A 20,129-nucleotide genomic window follows, 5' to 3' on the forward strand; every position below is an offset into this window, starting at 1 on the left:
GCTTCCAAGCACGGAGGGGTTAACCCAGGGCTGAGTGGGAGAAACCCCTGCTGGCCACTCCCCTGAGCCCCTCTCAGAACCAGAGGGAGGCCGGTATCCTTGACAGCTGCCCTTTGACAACAGGGCAAGACAGAGGTGCTGCCCCTTTGAACCCTCATCCTAAGGCCTCTAGCAAAATCAAAGGAAATTTGAGTGTCCCTGCTGGGTGGTAGGGAAAGAAAAGCAAGAGATCGGCAGGCTTCTCCAAGGTCAGCCCCCTGGTGTTAGACATTGCCCGGGATGCCCTCGCCCCCCCCCCCAGCACCAATCCAGGTCGGTCATCCAAAGAGATGGGGCCACAGCATTCCACAGGGTCAAATATTATACCTGGAACTTCTCTCTCTTCCTAAACAAAGCCCAGTCTATGGGTTTGATCGGGTAGAGGTAAAGGTTGGTGATGACATGTGGCCTAAGGTCCAAACAAAACTCAACCAAACAAAACTCAAGTTAAAAACTAACTTGAAATAAATAAGGGCTCTTTGCCACTCAAATTGTTCTTAGAAAATGGTCCAAAAAGAGGCGCTGCCTTGAAGTGGAAAACCTCCGCCCAGGGGGAGGCAGAGAAGGAGGGGGTTCTGAGAGATGCAGCGGCATGCCCCCCCCAAGGGTTCCTCCCCTCACCCGGCCCACAGATAAGCAAACTCTAGCTTGGAGTGGTCTACCCCAATAGGACTGAACTACTTAAGGGCCCTCTGCGTGGATGAGCACATTCCCACACATGCTTGCCCCTATTAAAAAAAAACACACACACAAAAAAAAACCCTTCGACTTTTAAATTGTTGCCTTCAATGTAAAAAATGACTTCGATAAAGATACTATCTTGCAGCATTTTCTATTTTCGTTGACAACTTTTCCTTTGCACATCCCCAGGGTAGGCTTAGAAAAGTGAACCCACCCTCACCCTAGACAAGAGACCAGCCCACAATGTTGCTGGCGGCAGCACCACTGGGTGTTGCTTGCGAGTGTTTGGGCTTCCAAACCTGACACCAACCTGAAGATGCTTCTTGACCATCATGTCACTGAGCCCCAGGTGCCGCTGGCAGGCCCCAGTGTTGCAGAAGCAGCCTGTTCTCACGTGGATGTTGTACAGACTGGCCATTTTTTCCACCTGCAAGGTTAATGTGACATAGAAGAGGGGTTAGGAATGTCCAGCTTTAGTCTGCTTTTGCTTGAGAGAGGGTTTCAGATTAATATTTGGATCTCTCTTTCCTAACAATAAAACGAAAATACGAGACTGCAATTTTGCTCTAAAGTGCCACAATCTGTCACAAGTATTACCAAACACATTTTATAAAATGTTACTGATACAGTTTATCCAGTTGGGTTATAGACAGTGATGGGATTCAGCCAGTTCACACCAGTTCGCAGAACAAATACCTAATTTTTTGTTGAGTTTGACAAACCGGTTGTTAAAACGGCACTTGTAATCAGGATTCTCTCTAAGGTGGGTACCTGGGCAGTCGCCCAGAGTGAAAGGCACAAATTTACATTCCTTACTCTTTTTTTAACATTCATCTGTACAACAGCCATATTCTAAGCACCCATAGTAATGCTCGTTCGTCTATAAGTGAAAAAATTGCAAGTGAAGACGCCAATCAAGAAGTAATATGGACTGACGTCAGAGAAATGGTGCCGTAAGGAGCGATACTGATAAATCTCCCCCAAAATTCAACAAGATCTTCAACCAGAGACAGAAAAATCTATCCTTGGAGCCTCCAGAAGTTCCACACTAAACGCGAAGGTATGATTGAGCGAAAAATTGACTAAATATATAATCAACCCCAAAGGAAATAAGGAGGAAGAAACACTCCGCCTTCCTCACTAACCTAAACAAGGGCTGCTTTCACTGAGAACTGAGAGAATAGGAACTAAGGCAGGCATAGGGTGTGAATAGAACCAGGCTATGGAACAAACGTCCGAACCAGGCTGTAGCACAAACATCCCAGCCGAGGAAAAACTGTGCTTCTGGCAACCCAGTCAACACAAGCTAATGCTCACACCAAATCCAGACAAACAAAAACAAGGGGGGCAGCCATTGGCCCCAATCTCCTGGTCAGCGTGCACAGATAGTGGGCGAGAGATTCCTCCTAGAGCCCCGGGAGTGGGCTCCCATGTTACCGGACAGAGGGGCAGAGTCAGAGGCCTTTGTGTGAGCCGAAACCAGAATCTCGGGGTCACCCCTGTGCCCTGAAAAGCAGAACGCGGGGAGTGAGCAGGAGCGAAATTCCCTATGCTCGAACTTCACCCAGCAGGCAGGGCGCTGCCTCACCCAGGGAGAGAGGCAGCCGGCCCAATATCCTGGTCGGCAAGCACAGATAGGGGGCGAGAGATTCTCCTGGGGGGTGGGCGCCCGTGTTCCCCGACAGAGGCGCAGAGTCAGAGGTCTTTATGTGGGCTGAAGCCCTGCCTGACTATGCTAGCGGCTCTGACTGATTGAGCCTTACCCAGAGCCCTGCGCTGAGTGGGAACAGAGTGGGGATTTGCTAGCTCTTTGAGCCTCTTACTCTCCAGGCAGAGGCAGCAGCAACCCCATAGCTGGATCATCAGGCTACTAATTCAGGAAGGAAAGACTAGGAGAGAGGCTCCGGGAAAACGGACTCTTGCATTGGCGGAGCCTGCAAATGCTAATGTGCCTCGACTGCCAATGAGACTGAAGCCCAATATATGACATTGCCATAGAGACTTATCAACTGCAAACCTCTACCTAAGCGTGCCACAGGGGCAGAACCCGGGGTACAGAGTCACCAACCAGGAAGAGGAAGAGAAAAGAAAAAGCAAGAAGATAACCTCTCAAAATCAAGAATAATCCATAGACTTTATAACCTATCCCATTTTATTATATTTGTTCGTTTGTTTCTTATCTTCTTGTCTTGATTATTTTCTTCCTCTTCCAATTTGGTCGTTTAATTCTCTGCTGGTCTTACTCTCTCCTCTCCTTGAACTACACTACCCATAAGAGTTACATCTCCCATTATCTTTTCTTTCTTCTTCCTTTCTCTCTATGAGGGTTGCACTCCAAAACGCTTAACTCTCTCTCTCTCCTTTTGTTCTTTTTTCTTCTTTTTGTGTTTTCCTCTTTCTTTTTTTCTCCCTCTATATTAGTTTCTTCTTTTCTCCTTTACTTTTCCCCTCATTCAATCCTCAATCATGAACAAATTATTTAATTTGTGACTCAAATTTTTCTTTGTGGCCATTTGGGGGTTTTTTACTTTGCTTTTTTAACTCACTAGCACTGCTCCCAGCCCTGGCTATCCATTTTATCTAGTTCTTGCTCTACTAAATACAATAGTAATTATTTAATTTTTCCTGTTTCCCTCTTATTCCTCTCATCATATCTCTTAGTCAACCATCACCTAAAAGCAAATCATTTTATTCTTGACCCAAATTTTGTCCTTTTTTGCATTTTGTGGGTCCATACCCCCTTTTTCTGCCCCATTATCACTTCTCCCCAACTAAGGCCCTCCATTATAGGTAGTTTTTGTTCTATTTAGTACATTATAATTCACAGTTCACCACAAGATTTTCTCAAGAAGGGGAGAGGAGAGGAGAGGAAAAAAGGGGGGGGGGGATAATAATTTTTTATTTTTATTTTTTTAAATTTTTTTTAAATTTTTACTTTATTTATTCATTTTAGAGAGAGAGAGAGAGAGAGAGAGAGAGAGGAGAGAGACGGGGGGGGGAGGAGCTGGAAGCATCAACTCCCATATGTGCCCTGACCAGGCAAGCCCAGGGTTTCGAACCAGCAACCTCAGCATTTCCAGGTTGACGCTTTATCCACTGCGCCACCACAGGCCAGTATTTTTTTAACTTTTTATTCTTTATTAATTCTCATTAATACTATCAACAAAACCACCCTCAGATGCCATTAAGAAAAAGGAAATCGAATATCATGGATACAAAAGACAGAGAGGTAGCACAGATAGATGAGGAAAAATCTATGGAGAAAAAATTTAATATATTGGAAACCTTGGAGCTAAATGACAGAGAATTTAAAAATATAAATCCTAAAAATACTCAGAGATATACAAGAAAACACAAAAAGGCAATTTAGGGAGCACAGAAAACAACTCAACAAACACAAAGAATATATTACCAAGGAAACTGAAACTATAAAAACAAATCAAACAGAGATGAAAAACTCAATTCACGAGCTGAAAAACGAGGTAACAAGCTTAGCTAATACAATAGGCCAGATAGAAGGTAGGATTCGTGAAATAGAAGACAAGCAACTTGAAGCACAACTGAAGAAGAGAGAGACTCAAAAATTTAAAAAAATGAGAAAGCCCTATAGGAATTGCCTGACTCCATCAAAAAGAATAACATAAGAATAATAGGTATATCAGAGGGAGAAGAGAGAGAAAATGGAATGGAGAACATAGTCAAACAAATAATAGATGAGAACTTCCCAAGCCTGTGGAAAGAACTAAAGCCTCAAGTTCAAGAAGCAAACAGAGCTCCAAGTTTTCTTAACCCCTACAAACCTACTCCAAGGCACATCATAATGAAATTGGCACAAACTAACGACAAAGAAAAAATTCTCAAGGCAGACAGGGAAAAGAAGAATACAACATATAAAGGAAGGCCCATTAGATTATCATCAAATTTCTCAACAGAAACTCTACAAGCTAGAAGAGAGTGGACCCCAGTATTTAAAGTCCTGAAAGAGAGGAACTATCAGCCACGAATACTATACCCATCAAAGCTATCCTTCAAATATGAAGGAAAAATAAAAACATTCACAGATACAGAAAAGATGAGGGAATTTATCATCAGAAAACCCCCACTCCAGGAAATACAAAAGGGGGTTTTCCAACCAGATACAAAGAACAAAACAAAACAAAATCACAAGTAAAAGCTCCACCAAGAACACAATAAAACCAAATTTAAACTGTGATAACAAAAACAAAAAAAAGGGGAAAGGACAGAGATTAACAGTAGCAAAGGACAATGGAGTGCAAAAGTACTCACAAGATAGTGCACTACAGGCCCTGGCCAGTTGGCTCAGCGGTAGAGCGTCGGCCTGGCGTGTGGGGGACCCGGGTTCGATTCCCGGCCAGGGAACATAGGAGAAGTGCCCATTTGCTTCTCCACCCCCACCCCCTCCTTCCTCTCTGACTCTCTCTTCCCCTCCCGCAGCCAAGGCTCCATTGGAGCAAAGATGGCCCGGGCGCTGGGGATGGCTCCTTGGCCTCTGCCCCAGGTGCTAGAGTGGCTCTGGTCGTGGCAGAGCGATGCCCCGGAGGGGCAGAGCATTGCCCCCTGGTGGGCAGAGCATCGCCCCCTGGTGGGCAGAGCTTCGCCCCTGGTGGGCGGTGGGCGTGCCGGGTGGATCCCGGTCAGGCGCATGCGGGAGTTTGTCTGACTGTCTCTCCCTGTTTCCAGCTTCAGAAATAATAAAAAAAAAAAGATAGTGAACTACAATGAACAGGGTAGAAACCCTTTTCATTACTTAATGGTAACCACCCTTGAAAAAACCACCACAGAAGCACATAATTTAAAAAAGATAGCAACAGAGAAAAGATGTATGGAATACAACCAAACAAAAACAAAGGATAGAAAAATGAAAGAGAAGGATCAAACAAGACATAAAACTAATAGAAAGCAATGTATAAAATGGCAATAGGGAACCCACAAGTGTCAATAATTCCACTAAATGTAAATGGATTAAACTTACCAATAAAAAGGCACAGAGTAGCAGAATGGATTAAAAAAGAAAATCCAACTGTATGCTGCCTATAAGAAACTCATCTAAGCAACAAGGATAAAAACAAATTCAAAGTGAAAGGCTGGAAAACAATACTCCAAGCAAATAACATCCAAAAAAAAGCAGGCATAGCAATACTCATATCTGATGATGCTGACTACAAGACAGAAAAAGTACTCAAAGACAAAAATGGTCATTTCATAATGATTAAGGAGATGCTGAATCAAGAAGACATAACAATTCTTAATATATATGCACCAAACCAAGGAGCACCAAAATATATAAGACAGCTACTTATTGACCTTAAAACAAAAACTGAGAAAAATACAATCATACTTGGAGACCTCAATACACCACTGATGGCTCTAGATCGGTCATCCAAACAGAGAATCAATAAAGATATATTGGCCTTAAACAAAACACTAGAGCACCTGGATATGATAGACATCTACAGGACATTTCATCCCAAAGTGACTGAGTATACATTTTTCTTCAGTGTACATAGATCATTCTCAAGAATTGACCATATATTGGGCCACAAAAATAACATCAGCAAATTCAGAAAAATTGAAGTTGTACCAAGCATATTTTCTGATCATAAAGCCTTGAAACTAGAATTCAACTGCAAAAAAGAGGATAAAAACCTCACAAAAATGTGGAAACTAAACAACATACTTTTAAAAAATGAATGGGGCCCTGGCCGGTTGGCTCAGTGGTAGAGCGTCGGCCTGGCGTGCAGAAGTCCCAGGTTCGATTCCCAGCCAGGGCACACAGGAGAAGCACCCATCTGCTTCTCCACCCCTCCCCCTCTCCTTCCTCTCTGTCTCTCTCTTCCCCTCCTGCAGCTGAGGCTCCATTGGAGCAAATATGGCCCGGGCGCTGGGGATGGCTCTTTGGCCTCGGCCCGGGGCGCCAGAGTGGCTCTGTCGTGGCAGAGCGACCCCCTGGAGGGGCAGAGCATTGCCCCCTGGTGGGCAAAGCGTCACCCCCTGGAGCGCGTGCTAGGTGGATCCCGGTAGGGCGCATGCGGGAGTCTGTCTCTCCCCATTTCCAGCTTCAGAAAAATACAAAAAAAAAGAAAATGAATGGGTCAAAGAAGAAATAAGCGCAGAGATCAAAAGATATATACAGACAAATGAAAATGACAATATGACATATCAGAATCTATAGGATGCAGCAAAATCAGTGATAAGAGGGAAGTTCATATCACTTCAGACCTATAGAACAAACAAGAGAGAGCCCAAGTGAACCACTTAACTTCACACCTTAAGGAACCGGAAAAAAAAAAACAACCCAAAACCAGCCGAAGAAAGGAGGTAATAAAAATCAGAGCAGAAATAAATGAAATAGAGAACAGAAAAACTATAGAAAAAATTAATAGAACAAGAAGCTGGTTCTTTGAAAAGATCAACAAAATTGACAAACCCTTGACAAGACTTACCAAGGAAAAAAGAGAAAGAACTCATATAAACAAAATCCAAAATGAAAGAGGAGAAATCTCCATGGACATCGTAGATATACAAAGAATTATTGTAGAATACAATGAAAAACTTTATGCCACTAAATTCAACAATCTAGAAGAAATGAATAAATTCCTAGAACAATACAACCTTCCTAGACTGAGTCAAGAAGCAGAAAGCCTAAACAGACCAATTAGTAGGGAAGAAATAGAAAAAACTATTAAAAACCTCCCCAAAAATAAAAGTCCAGGCCCAGACGGTTATACTAGTGAATTCTATCAAACATTCCAAGAAGACTTGGTTCCTATTCTACTTAAAGTCTTCCAAAAAATTGAAGAAGAAGCAATACTTCCAAACACATTTTATGAGGCCAACATAACCCTCATACTGAAACCGGGCAAGGACAGCACAAAAAAAGAAAACTACAGACCAATATCTCTAATGAATACAGATGCTAAAATACTAAACAAAATACTAGCAAATCGAATACAACAACATATTTAAAAAATAATACATCATGATCAAGTGGGATTCATCCCAGAATCTCAAGGATGGTTCAACATACGTAAAACGGTTAATGTAATACACCATATCAACAAAACAAAGAACAAAAACCACATGATCTTATCAATAGATGCAGAAAAGGCATTCGATAAAATACAACACAATTTTATGTTTAAGACTCTCAACAAAATGGGTATAGAAGGAAAATATCTCAACATGATAAAGGCCATATATGATAAACCATCAGCTAACATCATATTAAATGGCACTAAACTGAAGGCTTTCCCCCTTAAATCAGGAACAAGACAGGGTTATCCACTCTCTCCACTCTTATTTAATGTGATGCTAGAGGTTCTAACCAGAGCAATCAGACAAGACAAAGAAATAAAAGGCATCCATATCGGAAAAGAAGAAGTAAAGGTATCACTTTTTGCAGATGATATGATCCTATACATCGAAAACCCCAAAGAATCTACAAAAAGACTACTAGAAACAATAAGCCAATACAGTAAGGTCGCAGGATACAAAATTAACATACAAAAGTCCATAGTCTTTCTATATGCCAAAAATGAAACATTTGAGAACGAACTCAAAAAAATAATCCCCTTCACGATTGCAACAAAAAAAATAAAATACCTAGGAATAAACATAACAAAGAATGTAAAGGATTTATATAATGAAAACTACAAACCATTGTTAAGGGAAATCGAAAAAGATACAATGAGATGAAAGAATATTCCTTGTTCTTGGATAGGAAGAATAAATATAATCAAGATGGCCATATTACCCAAAGTAATATATAAATGTAATGTAATTCCCATCAAAATTCCTATGACATTAAAGAAGTGGAACAAAAAATCATCAGATTTATATGGAACTATAAAAAACCCTAAATAGCCAAAGCAATCCTAAAGATAAAGAATGAAGCTGGGGGCATTACAATACCTGACTTCAAACTATATTATAGAGCGATGACAATCAAAAAAGCATGGTATTGGCAGAAAAATAGACACTCAGACCAATGGAACAGAATAGAAAGTCCAGAAATAAAACCACATATATATGGTCAAATAATTTTTGATAAAGGGGCCAACAACACACAATGGAGAAAAGAAAGCCTCTTCAACAAATGGTGCTGGGAAAACTGGAAAGCTACATGCAAAAGAATGAAACTCGACTACAGCTTGTCCCCTTGTACTAAAATTAATTCAAAATGGATCAAAGACCTAAATATAAGACCTGAAACAATAAAGTACATAGAAGAAGACATAGGTTCTAAACTAAAAGACCTTGGTTTTAAAGAGCATTTTATGAATTTGACTCTAAAGGCAAGAGAAGTGAAGGCAAAGATAAATGAACGGGACTACATCAGACTAAGAAGTTTTTGCTCAGCAAGAGAAACTGACAACAAAATAAACAGACAGCCAACTAAATGGGAAATGATATTTTCAAACAACAGCTCAGATAAGGGCCTAATATCCAAAATATACAAAGAACTCATAAATCTCAACAACAAACAAACAAACATCCCAATAAAAATATGGGAAGAGGACATGAACAGACACTTCTCCCAGGAAGAAATACAAATGGCCAACAGATATATGAAAAGATGCTCGTCTTCATTAGTTATCAGAGAAATGCAAATCAAAACTACAATGAGATACCACCTCACACCTGTTAGATTAGCTATTATTAACAAGACAGGTAATAGCAAATGTTGGAGAGGCTGTGGAGAAAAAGGAACCCTCATTCACTGTTGGTGGAAATGTAAAGTAGTACAACCATATGGAAGTATAATGGTTCCTCAAAAAACTGAAAATAGAACTACCTTATGACCCAGCAATCCCTCTACTGGGTATATACCCCAAAAACTCAGAAACATTGATACGTAAAGACACATGTAGCCCTATGTTCATTGCAGCATTGTTCACAGTGGCCAAGACATGGAAACAACCAAAAAGCCCTTCAGTAGAAGACTGGATAAAGAAGATGTGGCACATATACACTATGGAATACTACTCAGCCATAAGAAATGATGACATTGGATCATTTACAACAAAATGGTGGGATCTTGATAACATTATACGAAGTGAAATAAGTAAATCAGAAAAAAAACAAGAACTGCATTATTCCTTATGTAGGTGGGACATAAAAACGAGACTAAGAGACATTGACAAGAGTATGGTGGTTGGGGGGGAGGGGAGGGAAAGGGGAGGGGCACAAAGAAAAGTAGATAGAAGGTGACGGAGGACAATCTGACTTTGGTTGATGGATATGCAATATAATTGAATGACAAGATAACCTGGATATGTTTTCTTTGAACATATGTACCCTGATTTATTGATGTCACCCTAGTAAAATTAATAATAAAAAAAGAAGTAATATGGAAATATCTTAAATAATAGTTTTATTGTTTTTTTGTCAGGTATTATTTAATATTTTTTCATTAATATTTTTAAAACTCTTTCTCAGAACATAATCTAGGTTTGTGTACCTCTTTTTTTGTTCTTATTTATTAAATGCATGAAATAATAAACTACCTTTCAGTATATCAGTGCTTTATATTTAAAACAGTCATTTGGGCAGAGAACTGGTTGTTAAATTATTTAAATCCCACCACTGGTTATAGATGTATGTCAGAGAAAAGAAAAAATATCAAAGTTAGGCCAAAATTTCAAGTTAGGGCCCACATATTTCAAGCGAGATTAATAAGTATAAAACCAGAGTGCGGCTGGGATGTGGGGCCCCTCCTTAGTGTCCTCTGCCACAAGGTAGGTCACAGGGCAGGGCAGCTGAGCCACCACTCAGAGCAGCCCTGCCTGGGCCCACAGCCTGAGCCACCACTCAGAGCAGCCCTGCCTGGGCCCACAGCCTGGACTACAGACATCACTATGTTGATGCTATGTGTTATCAATTTGCTTTTCATAATGTCCCTAACTTTGGGCTGAATCACAGAATTGCTGTTCAATCTAGAAGTTCCAAAGCCCTTTCCTGTCCCCTGGAAGATCGGGGAGGTGATCTGCATTCATTCAAAGTGCAAAGGCAGGGTTAGCATGGGGGATGTTTGTCCCAGCTTTTCTGGCTGTGGGTCCAGAGCTCCATTCCTCCGAGATCCTGGAGGCCCAGTGAGTGTCCTCAGCCCCAGCGGCTCAGGTTAAACTCAATGGAGTCACCTGACTGTGTTCAGTGAAACAAATACGTCTTGCCCAGCTGGGTGAGCCTTTAACACTTCCCCCACCCCCAGGGTTGGCCAGAGGCAGCCACGAGGATATGGCGCCCTCAGCAGACCACAGGTCACCATGCGGTCAGCTTGAGCCCTGGCTGGGCAGTGCAGCGCAATGGTGCCTCCCTGCCTCCCTCCTCAAGACCACGGCTGTCTCCCCTGCAACATCGGAATGCACAGCTACTCTCTGGGCTGAAGTGAGAGGCCTCCGGAAAACAACTCTGCTGCTTTACCCCTGGGGAACAGCTCAGTGCTGTGGAGGTCTGGTCATGCACTCTCTGGCTCTCTGTGAGGAGACCTGGCAGAAGCACACGGTCTGGCCAACTCCACGTCCAGGGTCAGGTGGTCTCCCTTCAAAGGGCCCCTCCTAGGGAAGCCCCTCCCTGCCCCATCCCAACTCCTGCCAAGCTGAGTTAGAAGTCTTCCCACCCGCTCCGTGAAACAAGCCGCCCAAACTCAGTGGAATAAAACACCATTTTGTTGTGCTCAGAGATCCCGTGGGTCAGGAACTCAGAAAGGGCACCGAGGAGATGACTGGACTCTGCGTCATGACTGGGAGTGTGTGGCGTCTGGGGCTGGATCATCTGGAGACAGACTTACTCATGCATGTCTGGCCTCCCCAGCCAGGCAGGCTCAGAGCAGCACTGCCACCATAGTGCCTGCACGTGGCCTCTCCCGTGGCATTGCTTCCTCACAGCATGACGGCGACAAGGTAGGACTTCTTACATGGTAACTCGGGGCTCCAAAAGTAAGTGAGCCAGGGAACAACGCCTACGTGGCATCGCTTTTTTCAGACCATGCAATATCACCTGTGGCATTCTATTGGTCATGAGCAAGTCGTAAACCCAACAAGAGTGTAGGGGAAGAGACAGAGACCCCACCTAGAAGAGGATATGGGTAGAAGATGCCATTTCGGCCACACTTCCCTTCATCCTAATTCGCCATTATGACTGAGTTCCCTCTCACTCTCAACCCTGCTGACTCCCACACCAGCCCGGCCTGCGCTCAGCCTGGTGCAGAAGCTGCTTGCTGTGGTTGGATGAGCCCTGCATCGGGGAGGGGGAGGGGCCAGTCTGACCACAGGGAAGCACCGGAGACTCCCCGCCCAGGAGCCTCATCCTGGGCCGTGTGTTAAGGGCCTGAATGTTGTATCTCATTTAATCCTCAAAACAACATTATCAGCAAGGTGCATTGTTACCCCAAATTTCATGCAGACTTGGAAAGCTTAAATTCACTTGCTCAAGCTTGTAAGGTCGGTGGATGGGAGGCATAGTCATGTGGAGAACTCAGACCTGCCCACTTTGTCTAGGACCGCCCACAATCAAGCCCGCCAAAGGAAGCTTCCCAGGAACCATTTGGAAAGAAGCAATCGTCTGCCAGCCAGTGAAATTTCACCACGTCATAGTAGCTCCACTTCCCTAGAGGGACCCTTTAAATATCTGCCACGCGGTTTAATCTTTGCAACTTCCCTAGCCTCCATGTTTCTTTCCTCGGGGCCAGGGAACCTTGCCGGGTGGGGTGTGCGCTCTGTACTCAATAAAGCCGTTTACTTATTCCACACTTTGCGGCTCCGGCCCTCTTCCTTCCTTCTCGGTGGGGAAAAATACCTTACAAAGCTCACAGAGCTAGCAAAAGGCAGTTCAGAATCTGAACCCACATTCTTAACCACTGTGTAGACTGACTCCCACCACAGGGGAGAATGAAATTAGGAGGCCTGGGTATCAAAAGCAAGACCTCAAAGGTTTCTCACAGAGGCTCAATTCTTTCACATATGCCCTGAAAGAGACCACCAAAGCCAACGACGACACCGTGTGGTCTCCACACTGTGAGGCTCTCTGAGCCCGGGAGGAACAGGGCCGACTTCCCTGAACCAGCAGAGCTGGCCCTGCCTCAGCCCCGGAATCCACACCTGTGCCAGCTTCTCCTACAGACGCACAGAGAGACACTGTCCCAGGGGTATGATCTTCCTGGTGAAGCCAGTGAGGCACCAGGCCAGGCAGCTCCTTCTCCCCGCTGGTTCCTCTTCGTTGAGGCATCCCTGAGCAAATGAGGAGTCCTTTCCCTGCTCTCCCTGCCATGGCAGACTTCATGGCCTGCCTTCCTCTACCCCTCGGGAAACACAAACTCATTTTAGCTTTCAGAATTAAAACTCATTTTACCAATGACCTAGAATCCTAGAATAACATATCTGAGAAGGCAAACCTTTTGTCTCAATGCATTTTCCACACACACACACACCCCCATTCAAATTGCATGCTTCTGGGTGTGTTGAGGCGGTTGCTGCAGGTATATGACTAAGGGACCCTAGGGGGTCTGCAGTCAACTTGCCCAAGAGACCAGCATTGGTCACACAGTGTCTGCCTCCAAACACCAGTGAAAACCAGCATTCCCCCACAGGAGAATATTTCCCTAGTTTATTTCCCAGAAAGTTCATGGCTACTCAGAAGAGCAGGAAAATGATTTCTTGCGAAATGGATTTTGAGAAATTCAGGGTCTAACAAAGGTATATGGAGATAGTGGCTTTTGAGAGAAGACAACCATCTTCTACACTTATCTGATGATCAACCTTGCTCCTCACAGAGTCGCTGTAGAAACCCTGGCTCTGGGAAGGAGCTTGGGTTTCCCATGCCCCATCTGTAACATTGCATCCAGTGACCACCTACCACCATATCTGAGTGCTTGGTATGATGGTGGACTTTTTAAAGGAATGGGACTTTTTAAAGAATGGGTTTACTCAACTGTGATAAGAATGCAAGCAGTTCCCAAATTACAAACCACTATCAGCACTTTTTTTTTTTTAAAGAAACAGAGAGAGAGTTACAGATAGGAACAGACAGGAAGGGAGAGAGATGAGAAGCATTAATTCTTCATTGCGGCACCTTAGTTGTTCATTGATTGCTTTCTCATATGTGCTTTGACCAGGGGGCTACAGCAGAGTGAATGACTCCTTACTCAAGCCAGTGACCTTGGGCTCAAGCCAAGGGTCTACGTGCAGAAACTATTTTATAACCAACCTACCACATCCTCTGAACTCAAAAGATGCATGAACTGTGGCAGAAATACGGGCTTTTGTGGTACTAAGAACATCATTTCTACTTGTCATTTAACAAAAAAAAAAAAAAAGAAGAATTCTGAGTTCTAAGCAACATGCAAACAAATGGTGGAAATGCCCCTGACTTTGTGTGACACTGTGGTCCAGTCTCATCTGTCACTGGGGCTACCAAGCTGTCATCTGTGCATCAAATGAGCTTAGACATGTTGTTCAGTCTACACTGCTTTTCTGTCTCTCTATTTTAGGAGGTCTTCCCTGTGAGCCTCTCTCAGCTGTCCCTTCCCACTGTGGTCAGACTCAGCCTCCCTCTCCCACTTGAAATGGACTATTTCTGGCTGACTAAAGCCCAGCCATGCTTGTTCGAACTCTGTGTCAACAACAATGAAAGGAAGGGTCAGTGGCCTCTGCAGCCAGGCACAGGCTTCATCACAACCACCGCAAAGGTCCAGAGGCCTTGACTGCAAGTGTCCGAGTTGGAAAGGCTGAAGAATTCCAGACAAGAGCAATCCTGCTGGGAAGAGGTCAGCAAGACAGAAAGAACACTCACCTGGGAGTAACCAACGATGTTCCCATTGGCGTCAAGCACATTAAAATTGATGATGGGGCCCTGAACCTCAGGGCTGCTGAACTCCGAGTCGCTGTAAATCCGCACCACGGGGGTTCCGTTGGGATACCGGAGAGAGGACAGGGCAGCATAGGTGTACTGGGCCAAGGTGAAGGTGTGCTGCTTTATGTTCTCCATCCCACCTCAAAAACAATCAGGAAATGCCAAAGGGTATCACTGACTTTATGTAGAATTCACACACTTATTTAAAAAAAAAATGAGCTCATTATAACATAAACTTGCCTGGAATGCTGAGGTTACTGGTTCAAAACCCTGGTCCCCCTAATATTTCTCTTTCTCTTTCTCTTCCCCCACCCCTCACCTAAATAAATAAATAAATAAAATTTTTTAAAAATAAATGCAGGCCCTGGCCGATTGGCTCAGCGGTAGAGCATCGGCCTGGCGTGCGGGGGACCCGGGTTTGATTCCCGGCCAGGGCACATAGGAGAAGCGCCCATTTGCTTCTCCACCCCCCCTCCTTCCTCTCTGTCTCTCTATTCCCCTCCCGCAGCCAAGGCTCCATTGGAGCAAAGATGGCCCAGGCGCTGGGGATGGCTCCTTGGCCTCTGCCCCAGGCGCTAGAGTGGCTCTGGTCGCGGCAGAGCGATGCCCCGGAGGGGCAGAGCATCGCCCCCTGGTGGGCAGAGCATCGCCCCTGGTGGGCGTGCTGGGTGGATCCCGGTCGGGCGCATGCGGGAGTGTGTCTGACTGTCTCTCCCCGTTTCCAACTTCAGAAAAATACAAAATAATAATAATAATAATAATAAAATAAAATAAAATAAATGCAAACTTGAACCTGCTATTATTCATTTTAAATACTTGTAAATATTTGGAAGGCACCGAACCTCTCTGAGCATAAGCTCCTATGTAGATAAGTAGGCTCATTGTCTAGCTCCCCGGGGTGGGCTGCAGGGAGAATCCAGGGAAATCAGAGCTGAATAAGGTCTCAGGATCTGCAAACATGCCCAGTGCAGGAACCCAGGGTGTCTCCTCTGCTTCTGCAAAGCTGAACCCAGGTTGTCTCCTCTGCTTCTGCAAAGCTATTAATCTCTGAATTTGGGATGTCTTTTACCTGTCATAATGTTTCTTAACAGACAAAACAACAAAAGCCTTAGTCCAGTGGTTCTCAACCTTTCTAATGCGGTGACCCCACAATACAGTTCCTCATGTTGCAGTGACCCCAAACCAAAAAATAATTTTGGTGGCTACTTCATAACTGTAATTTTGCTACAGTTATGATTCGGAATGTAAATACCTGATATGCATTATGTATTCTCATTGCTACAAATCAAACATAATTTAAACATAGTGATTAATCGCAAAAACAATATTTAATTATATATTGAGAAATATTTATTACGAATGGACCTCCTTACCTAGTGTATTGGGGCTACCGTTCCGTAAATAGGTCCTTAACTAATGGATCTGTTTTTTCCAGATTAGTGGCAAGTTTTCTATATAGAACAGTGTGAACTACGTCATAGGATACACTGCAGTTTCTGCACAGCATGTTATCTTTCAGGGCTCTTTCACACTATAAAGCAGTGGTTTCTGTGGTGGAATCCACATCTCATTTACTTCAATGGGAGACCCGTGGATTCCGCAGAAGAGAGATCCCCTGTACGGCAGAAATGCAGTTCCGACACATTTCTTCCTCTCCTATTCAAGTCAATGGGAGGCCGCAGCAGATTCCGCTCAAATATAGAGCATGTTGCTTAATTTTTTCCACGCTAGAACTTTTCCTAGAGCAGAAAAATTCCAAAGGTGGAATCCGCCACCCCCAATAGACTGAAAGAGGCTTCACACTGAGGAATCTGCTGTGCAGATTCTGCAGTGTAAAAGATCTGCCTCCTATAGAAGTCTATTGAGGGTGGGGGATTCCACCTTTGGAATTTTTCTGCTCTAGGAAAAGTTCTAGCGTGGAAAAAATTAAGCAACATGCTCTATATTTGAGCGGAATCTGCTGCGGCCTCCCATTGACTTGAATAGGAGAGGAAGAAATGTGTCAGAAACTGTCATTTCTCCGCCTCTTATTGATATCAAAAGGAGGCTGCGGCGGATTGTGTGGTAATCCAAGATTCTCGGGAGCTCTCTTCCACAAAATCCACCGCACTCCCAATGAAATCAATAGGAGGCGGATTCAATGCCGGAAACCGCTGATTTCAGCAGTTTCCTCATTCAGAATATGGGAAAATAGTGGGAGATATGGGAGGTAATTATACATTGGGGAACAGTGTGAACTACATCTTATAGTGGTCTCTTATAGTATAAGACCGATGTAGTTCACACTGTGTAAATGTATGGTGCTTTGTGTAAGTGTAAGCTGCTTTGTGTACTGTGTAATGATTACACACAAAGCACCTTACACTTACACAGTATTGTGTGTATGGTGTGTGTACTGTTTTTACATTATTAACCTTTTCTACACCAGCAGGCTGTCTCGCAGGCTCTCTTGGCTCTCCGCCTCCTAGGCTTCTGTCCTCCAGCACTTGCTGCACCCGCCCACTGATGACGTCAGCAAGCACCGGACACACGTAATGCGCTGCTATGGACTGTGGAGCGTTCCCTCTGCTTCCCCCGCCCCTTAGGCACTGGACAGATGATGCAATCACGTCTGCCCATGACCGCAGGCATTCAGTTTGGAACGCAGGTCTGAAACGGTGTGCGTTCAAGCTGAATAGCACTGCTGCAGATGGTAGTGCAGCTTCTCAGTGGCTAAAGCCATCGGGAAATATGTATTTTCCGATGGCTTTAGGTGACCCCTGTGTTTTGGTCGTTCGACCCCCGCCGGGGTCGCGACCCACAGGTTGAGAACCGCTGCCTTAGTCTGTTGCTCTTGCCTCAGAAATCATTTGAAGTTCTTTAGCCTTGGCTTTAACTGCACTCACTGCACAGCTGCTGTGTGCCAGCCACTTGCATGGATTCTCCTTGGTCTGAATCACAGCCACCCAGGCTCCCTAGGGCACATGGACAACAGGAGCAGATCCCACAGGGATGAAAACGTCCCCTACCTGTGAGGCGCTCCAGGGTATCAAATCCATGTTTTAGTGCTATCACATCAAGGAACGAGATGGTGCCATCTTCAAACCTGTAACCAGGGTGAAGGGAACAAACAAGGTCAAGCCATGGCCCATGTCTCCATGTGCGTTTTGTGGTATGTGACAAGGTTCTGATTCTAGACTCAGCCATAATCCATGGCCACCTTCTCTCTGCTGCCTTATACACCATTGCTCTCCTCCTCAGGACAGCAAGACCCATCAGGCTGCCTCTGTCCCTGACCTACTCTGCAGCACTCTCAGGATGGGCTGGCCATGGTGACAAAAGGCCCTGAGTGGCTGCTGTTAACACTGCCCCACAAGCCTGGTGGCCTCTAGTTTAATTGATTCCCATTACACTGGGGAACAATTTTATTTCCATTTTCGGTTGCATGAGGTTTTAGAACTGTTTCTATATATTTCTGCATCACTGATTCCAAATCTGAAATCCGTTTTTTGGTGCATGCTCTAGTTTTTATGCAATTTTAATTTCTTTTTGTTATGGTTAATGGCATGCATTGGTTTTTAAACTGGAATTAAAGGGCAATGACTCTTGAATTGAACATAACCACAAGGCAATTAATGTTTTACAAACATCACTTTTACATATTTGTAGTTGTTTTTAAATGTAAAAAATTATTATCTGATAAAAACACCCTCTTATTTTGTCTTAAGATCGAATCATGGCTTCTTTGAGTAGGCGTAAATGTAAGAATAGTCCTGACACCTTCTGTTATATATGTGGCTGTTACACACTTCAACGTCAAAGGTGCAATATATCATCATTTGTGACACGTGCATATATTGCCTATTTTTAAGTTCTCCTTGGCAATCAAGACAAGAATTGAGCCCTTCATATTGTGTGTCATAATTGTGAGGAAATGCTTCATGACTGGACAAAAGGAAAACACAAAGGAATGCCTTTTGGTATTCCCATGGTTTGGCGTGAACCTAAGGACCACAGCAGTGACTGTTATTTCTGTCTGATCCATACAAAGGGCATCGGCAAGAAAAAACAGCATATGATCGCATATCCTAATATTCCTTCAGCAATATGACCTATCCCACACTCTGAGAAACTCCCAGTTCCAGTTTTCAATGGTTTTATTTCTTCTAAGAACGAATAAAGTGAACATGGTGATCAAGTGTATTTTGGTAAGATGCATGAGGAAATGGTTGTAGAATCTGAAGGGTCTTCTTCTGATGCCAAGCAATCATTAACCCCTCAGCAATTTAGCCAACCTGAATTGAATGACTTAGTAAGAGATTTGGGCCTATCAAAGAAAGCAGCTGAGTTATTAGCCTCCAGGCTTCAAGAAAAGAATGTACTTCACTGGTCAGCTAAAGTATCCCATTTCAGGAAGCATGAACAAATTTTTGTGGCCTTTTTTCTGAAGACAAACACTTTGTTTACTGTCATGATATCAGTAGTCTTCTCAGCCAGCTAGGTGTTACCACTTACAGTCCAACAGAATGATGGCTATTTCTTGACAGCTCTAAATGGAGTCTGAAATGTGTTCTCCTACACAATGGTAATGTTTATGCAGCGGTTCCAGTTGGTTATTCAACTCATCTGTAAGAAGATTATAATGACATAAAAATTGTCCTCGATCTTCTGAAGTATGAGGAGCATAACTGGATCATTTGTGTGAATCTTAAAATAGTAAATTTCCTGCTAGGACAACAGAGAGGTTTTACAAAGTATCCTTGCTTTGCCTGACCAGGCGGTGGCGCAGTGGATAGAGCAGTGGACTGGGATGCCGAGGACCCAGGTTCGAGACCCCAAGGTCGCCAGCTTGAGCACAGGCTCATCTGGTTTGAGCAAGGCTCACTAGCTTGGACCCAAGGTCGCTGGCTCGAGCAAGGGGTTACTCAGTCTGCTGAAGGCCTGCGGTCAAGGCACATATAAGAAGGAAATCAATGAACAACTAAGGTGTCGCAATGCACAACAAAAAACTAATGATTGATACTTTTCATCTCTCCGTTCCTGTCTGTCTGTCCCTGTCTATCCCTCTCTCTCTGACTCTCTCTCTGTCTCTGTAAAAAAAAAAAAAAAGGACAAAGTATCCTTGCTTTCTGTGTTTGTAGGACAGCCAAGCTCAGGAGAAACACTGGACACAGAAGGAGTGGCCGAAACCTGAAGCTCTGGAAGTAGGGATGCAAAATATTGTGAATGAACCTGTAGTTAATCGAGACAGGATCATTTTCCCCCCACTTCGCATCAAACTTGGCTTAATGAAGCAGTTTGTTCAGGCTTTGAATAGAGAAAGTGAATGCTTTCAACATATTATTTCTGCTTTTCCTGCCTTGTCTTTTGAGAAGATAAAAGCAGGTGTATTTGATGGACCTCAAATTCAAACCCTCATACGTGATGAAGAATTTGCCAGGAAGATGAATAAGGAGGAGAAAGCAGCATGGCAGTCTTTTGTGGCAGTTACAAAGAACTTCCTTGGCAACACAAAAGAAGAAAACTATGAACTTCTGGTTCAAAGGATGCTGTTGGCTTTC

General features: G+C 43.8%; 1 protein-coding gene across 1 annotated transcript in view; it reads right to left on the reverse strand.

The window, feature by feature from the left end:
* The window catches only part of MOCOS (molybdenum cofactor sulfurase), an 81,996-nt gene that overhangs the window by 39,550 nt on the left and 22,317 nt on the right, over positions 1–20,129 (reverse strand). The window contains exons 5-7 of the mRNA XM_066352750.1: positions 17,598–17,674; positions 14,530–14,729; positions 1,031–1,147 (exon numbers count right to left, since the gene is read on the reverse strand). Of these exons, the coding sequence (XP_066208847.1) occupies positions 1,031–1,147; positions 14,530–14,729; positions 17,598–17,674 (394 nt within the window). The remainder of the gene's footprint in view (positions 1–1,030; positions 1,148–14,529; positions 14,730–17,597; positions 17,675–20,129) is intronic.

Source organism: Saccopteryx leptura, chromosome 11 (genome assembly GCF_036850995.1).
Source record: "Saccopteryx leptura isolate mSacLep1 chromosome 11, mSacLep1_pri_phased_curated, whole genome shotgun sequence".
Taxonomy (NCBI): Eukaryota; Metazoa; Chordata; class Mammalia; order Chiroptera; family Emballonuridae; genus Saccopteryx; species Saccopteryx leptura.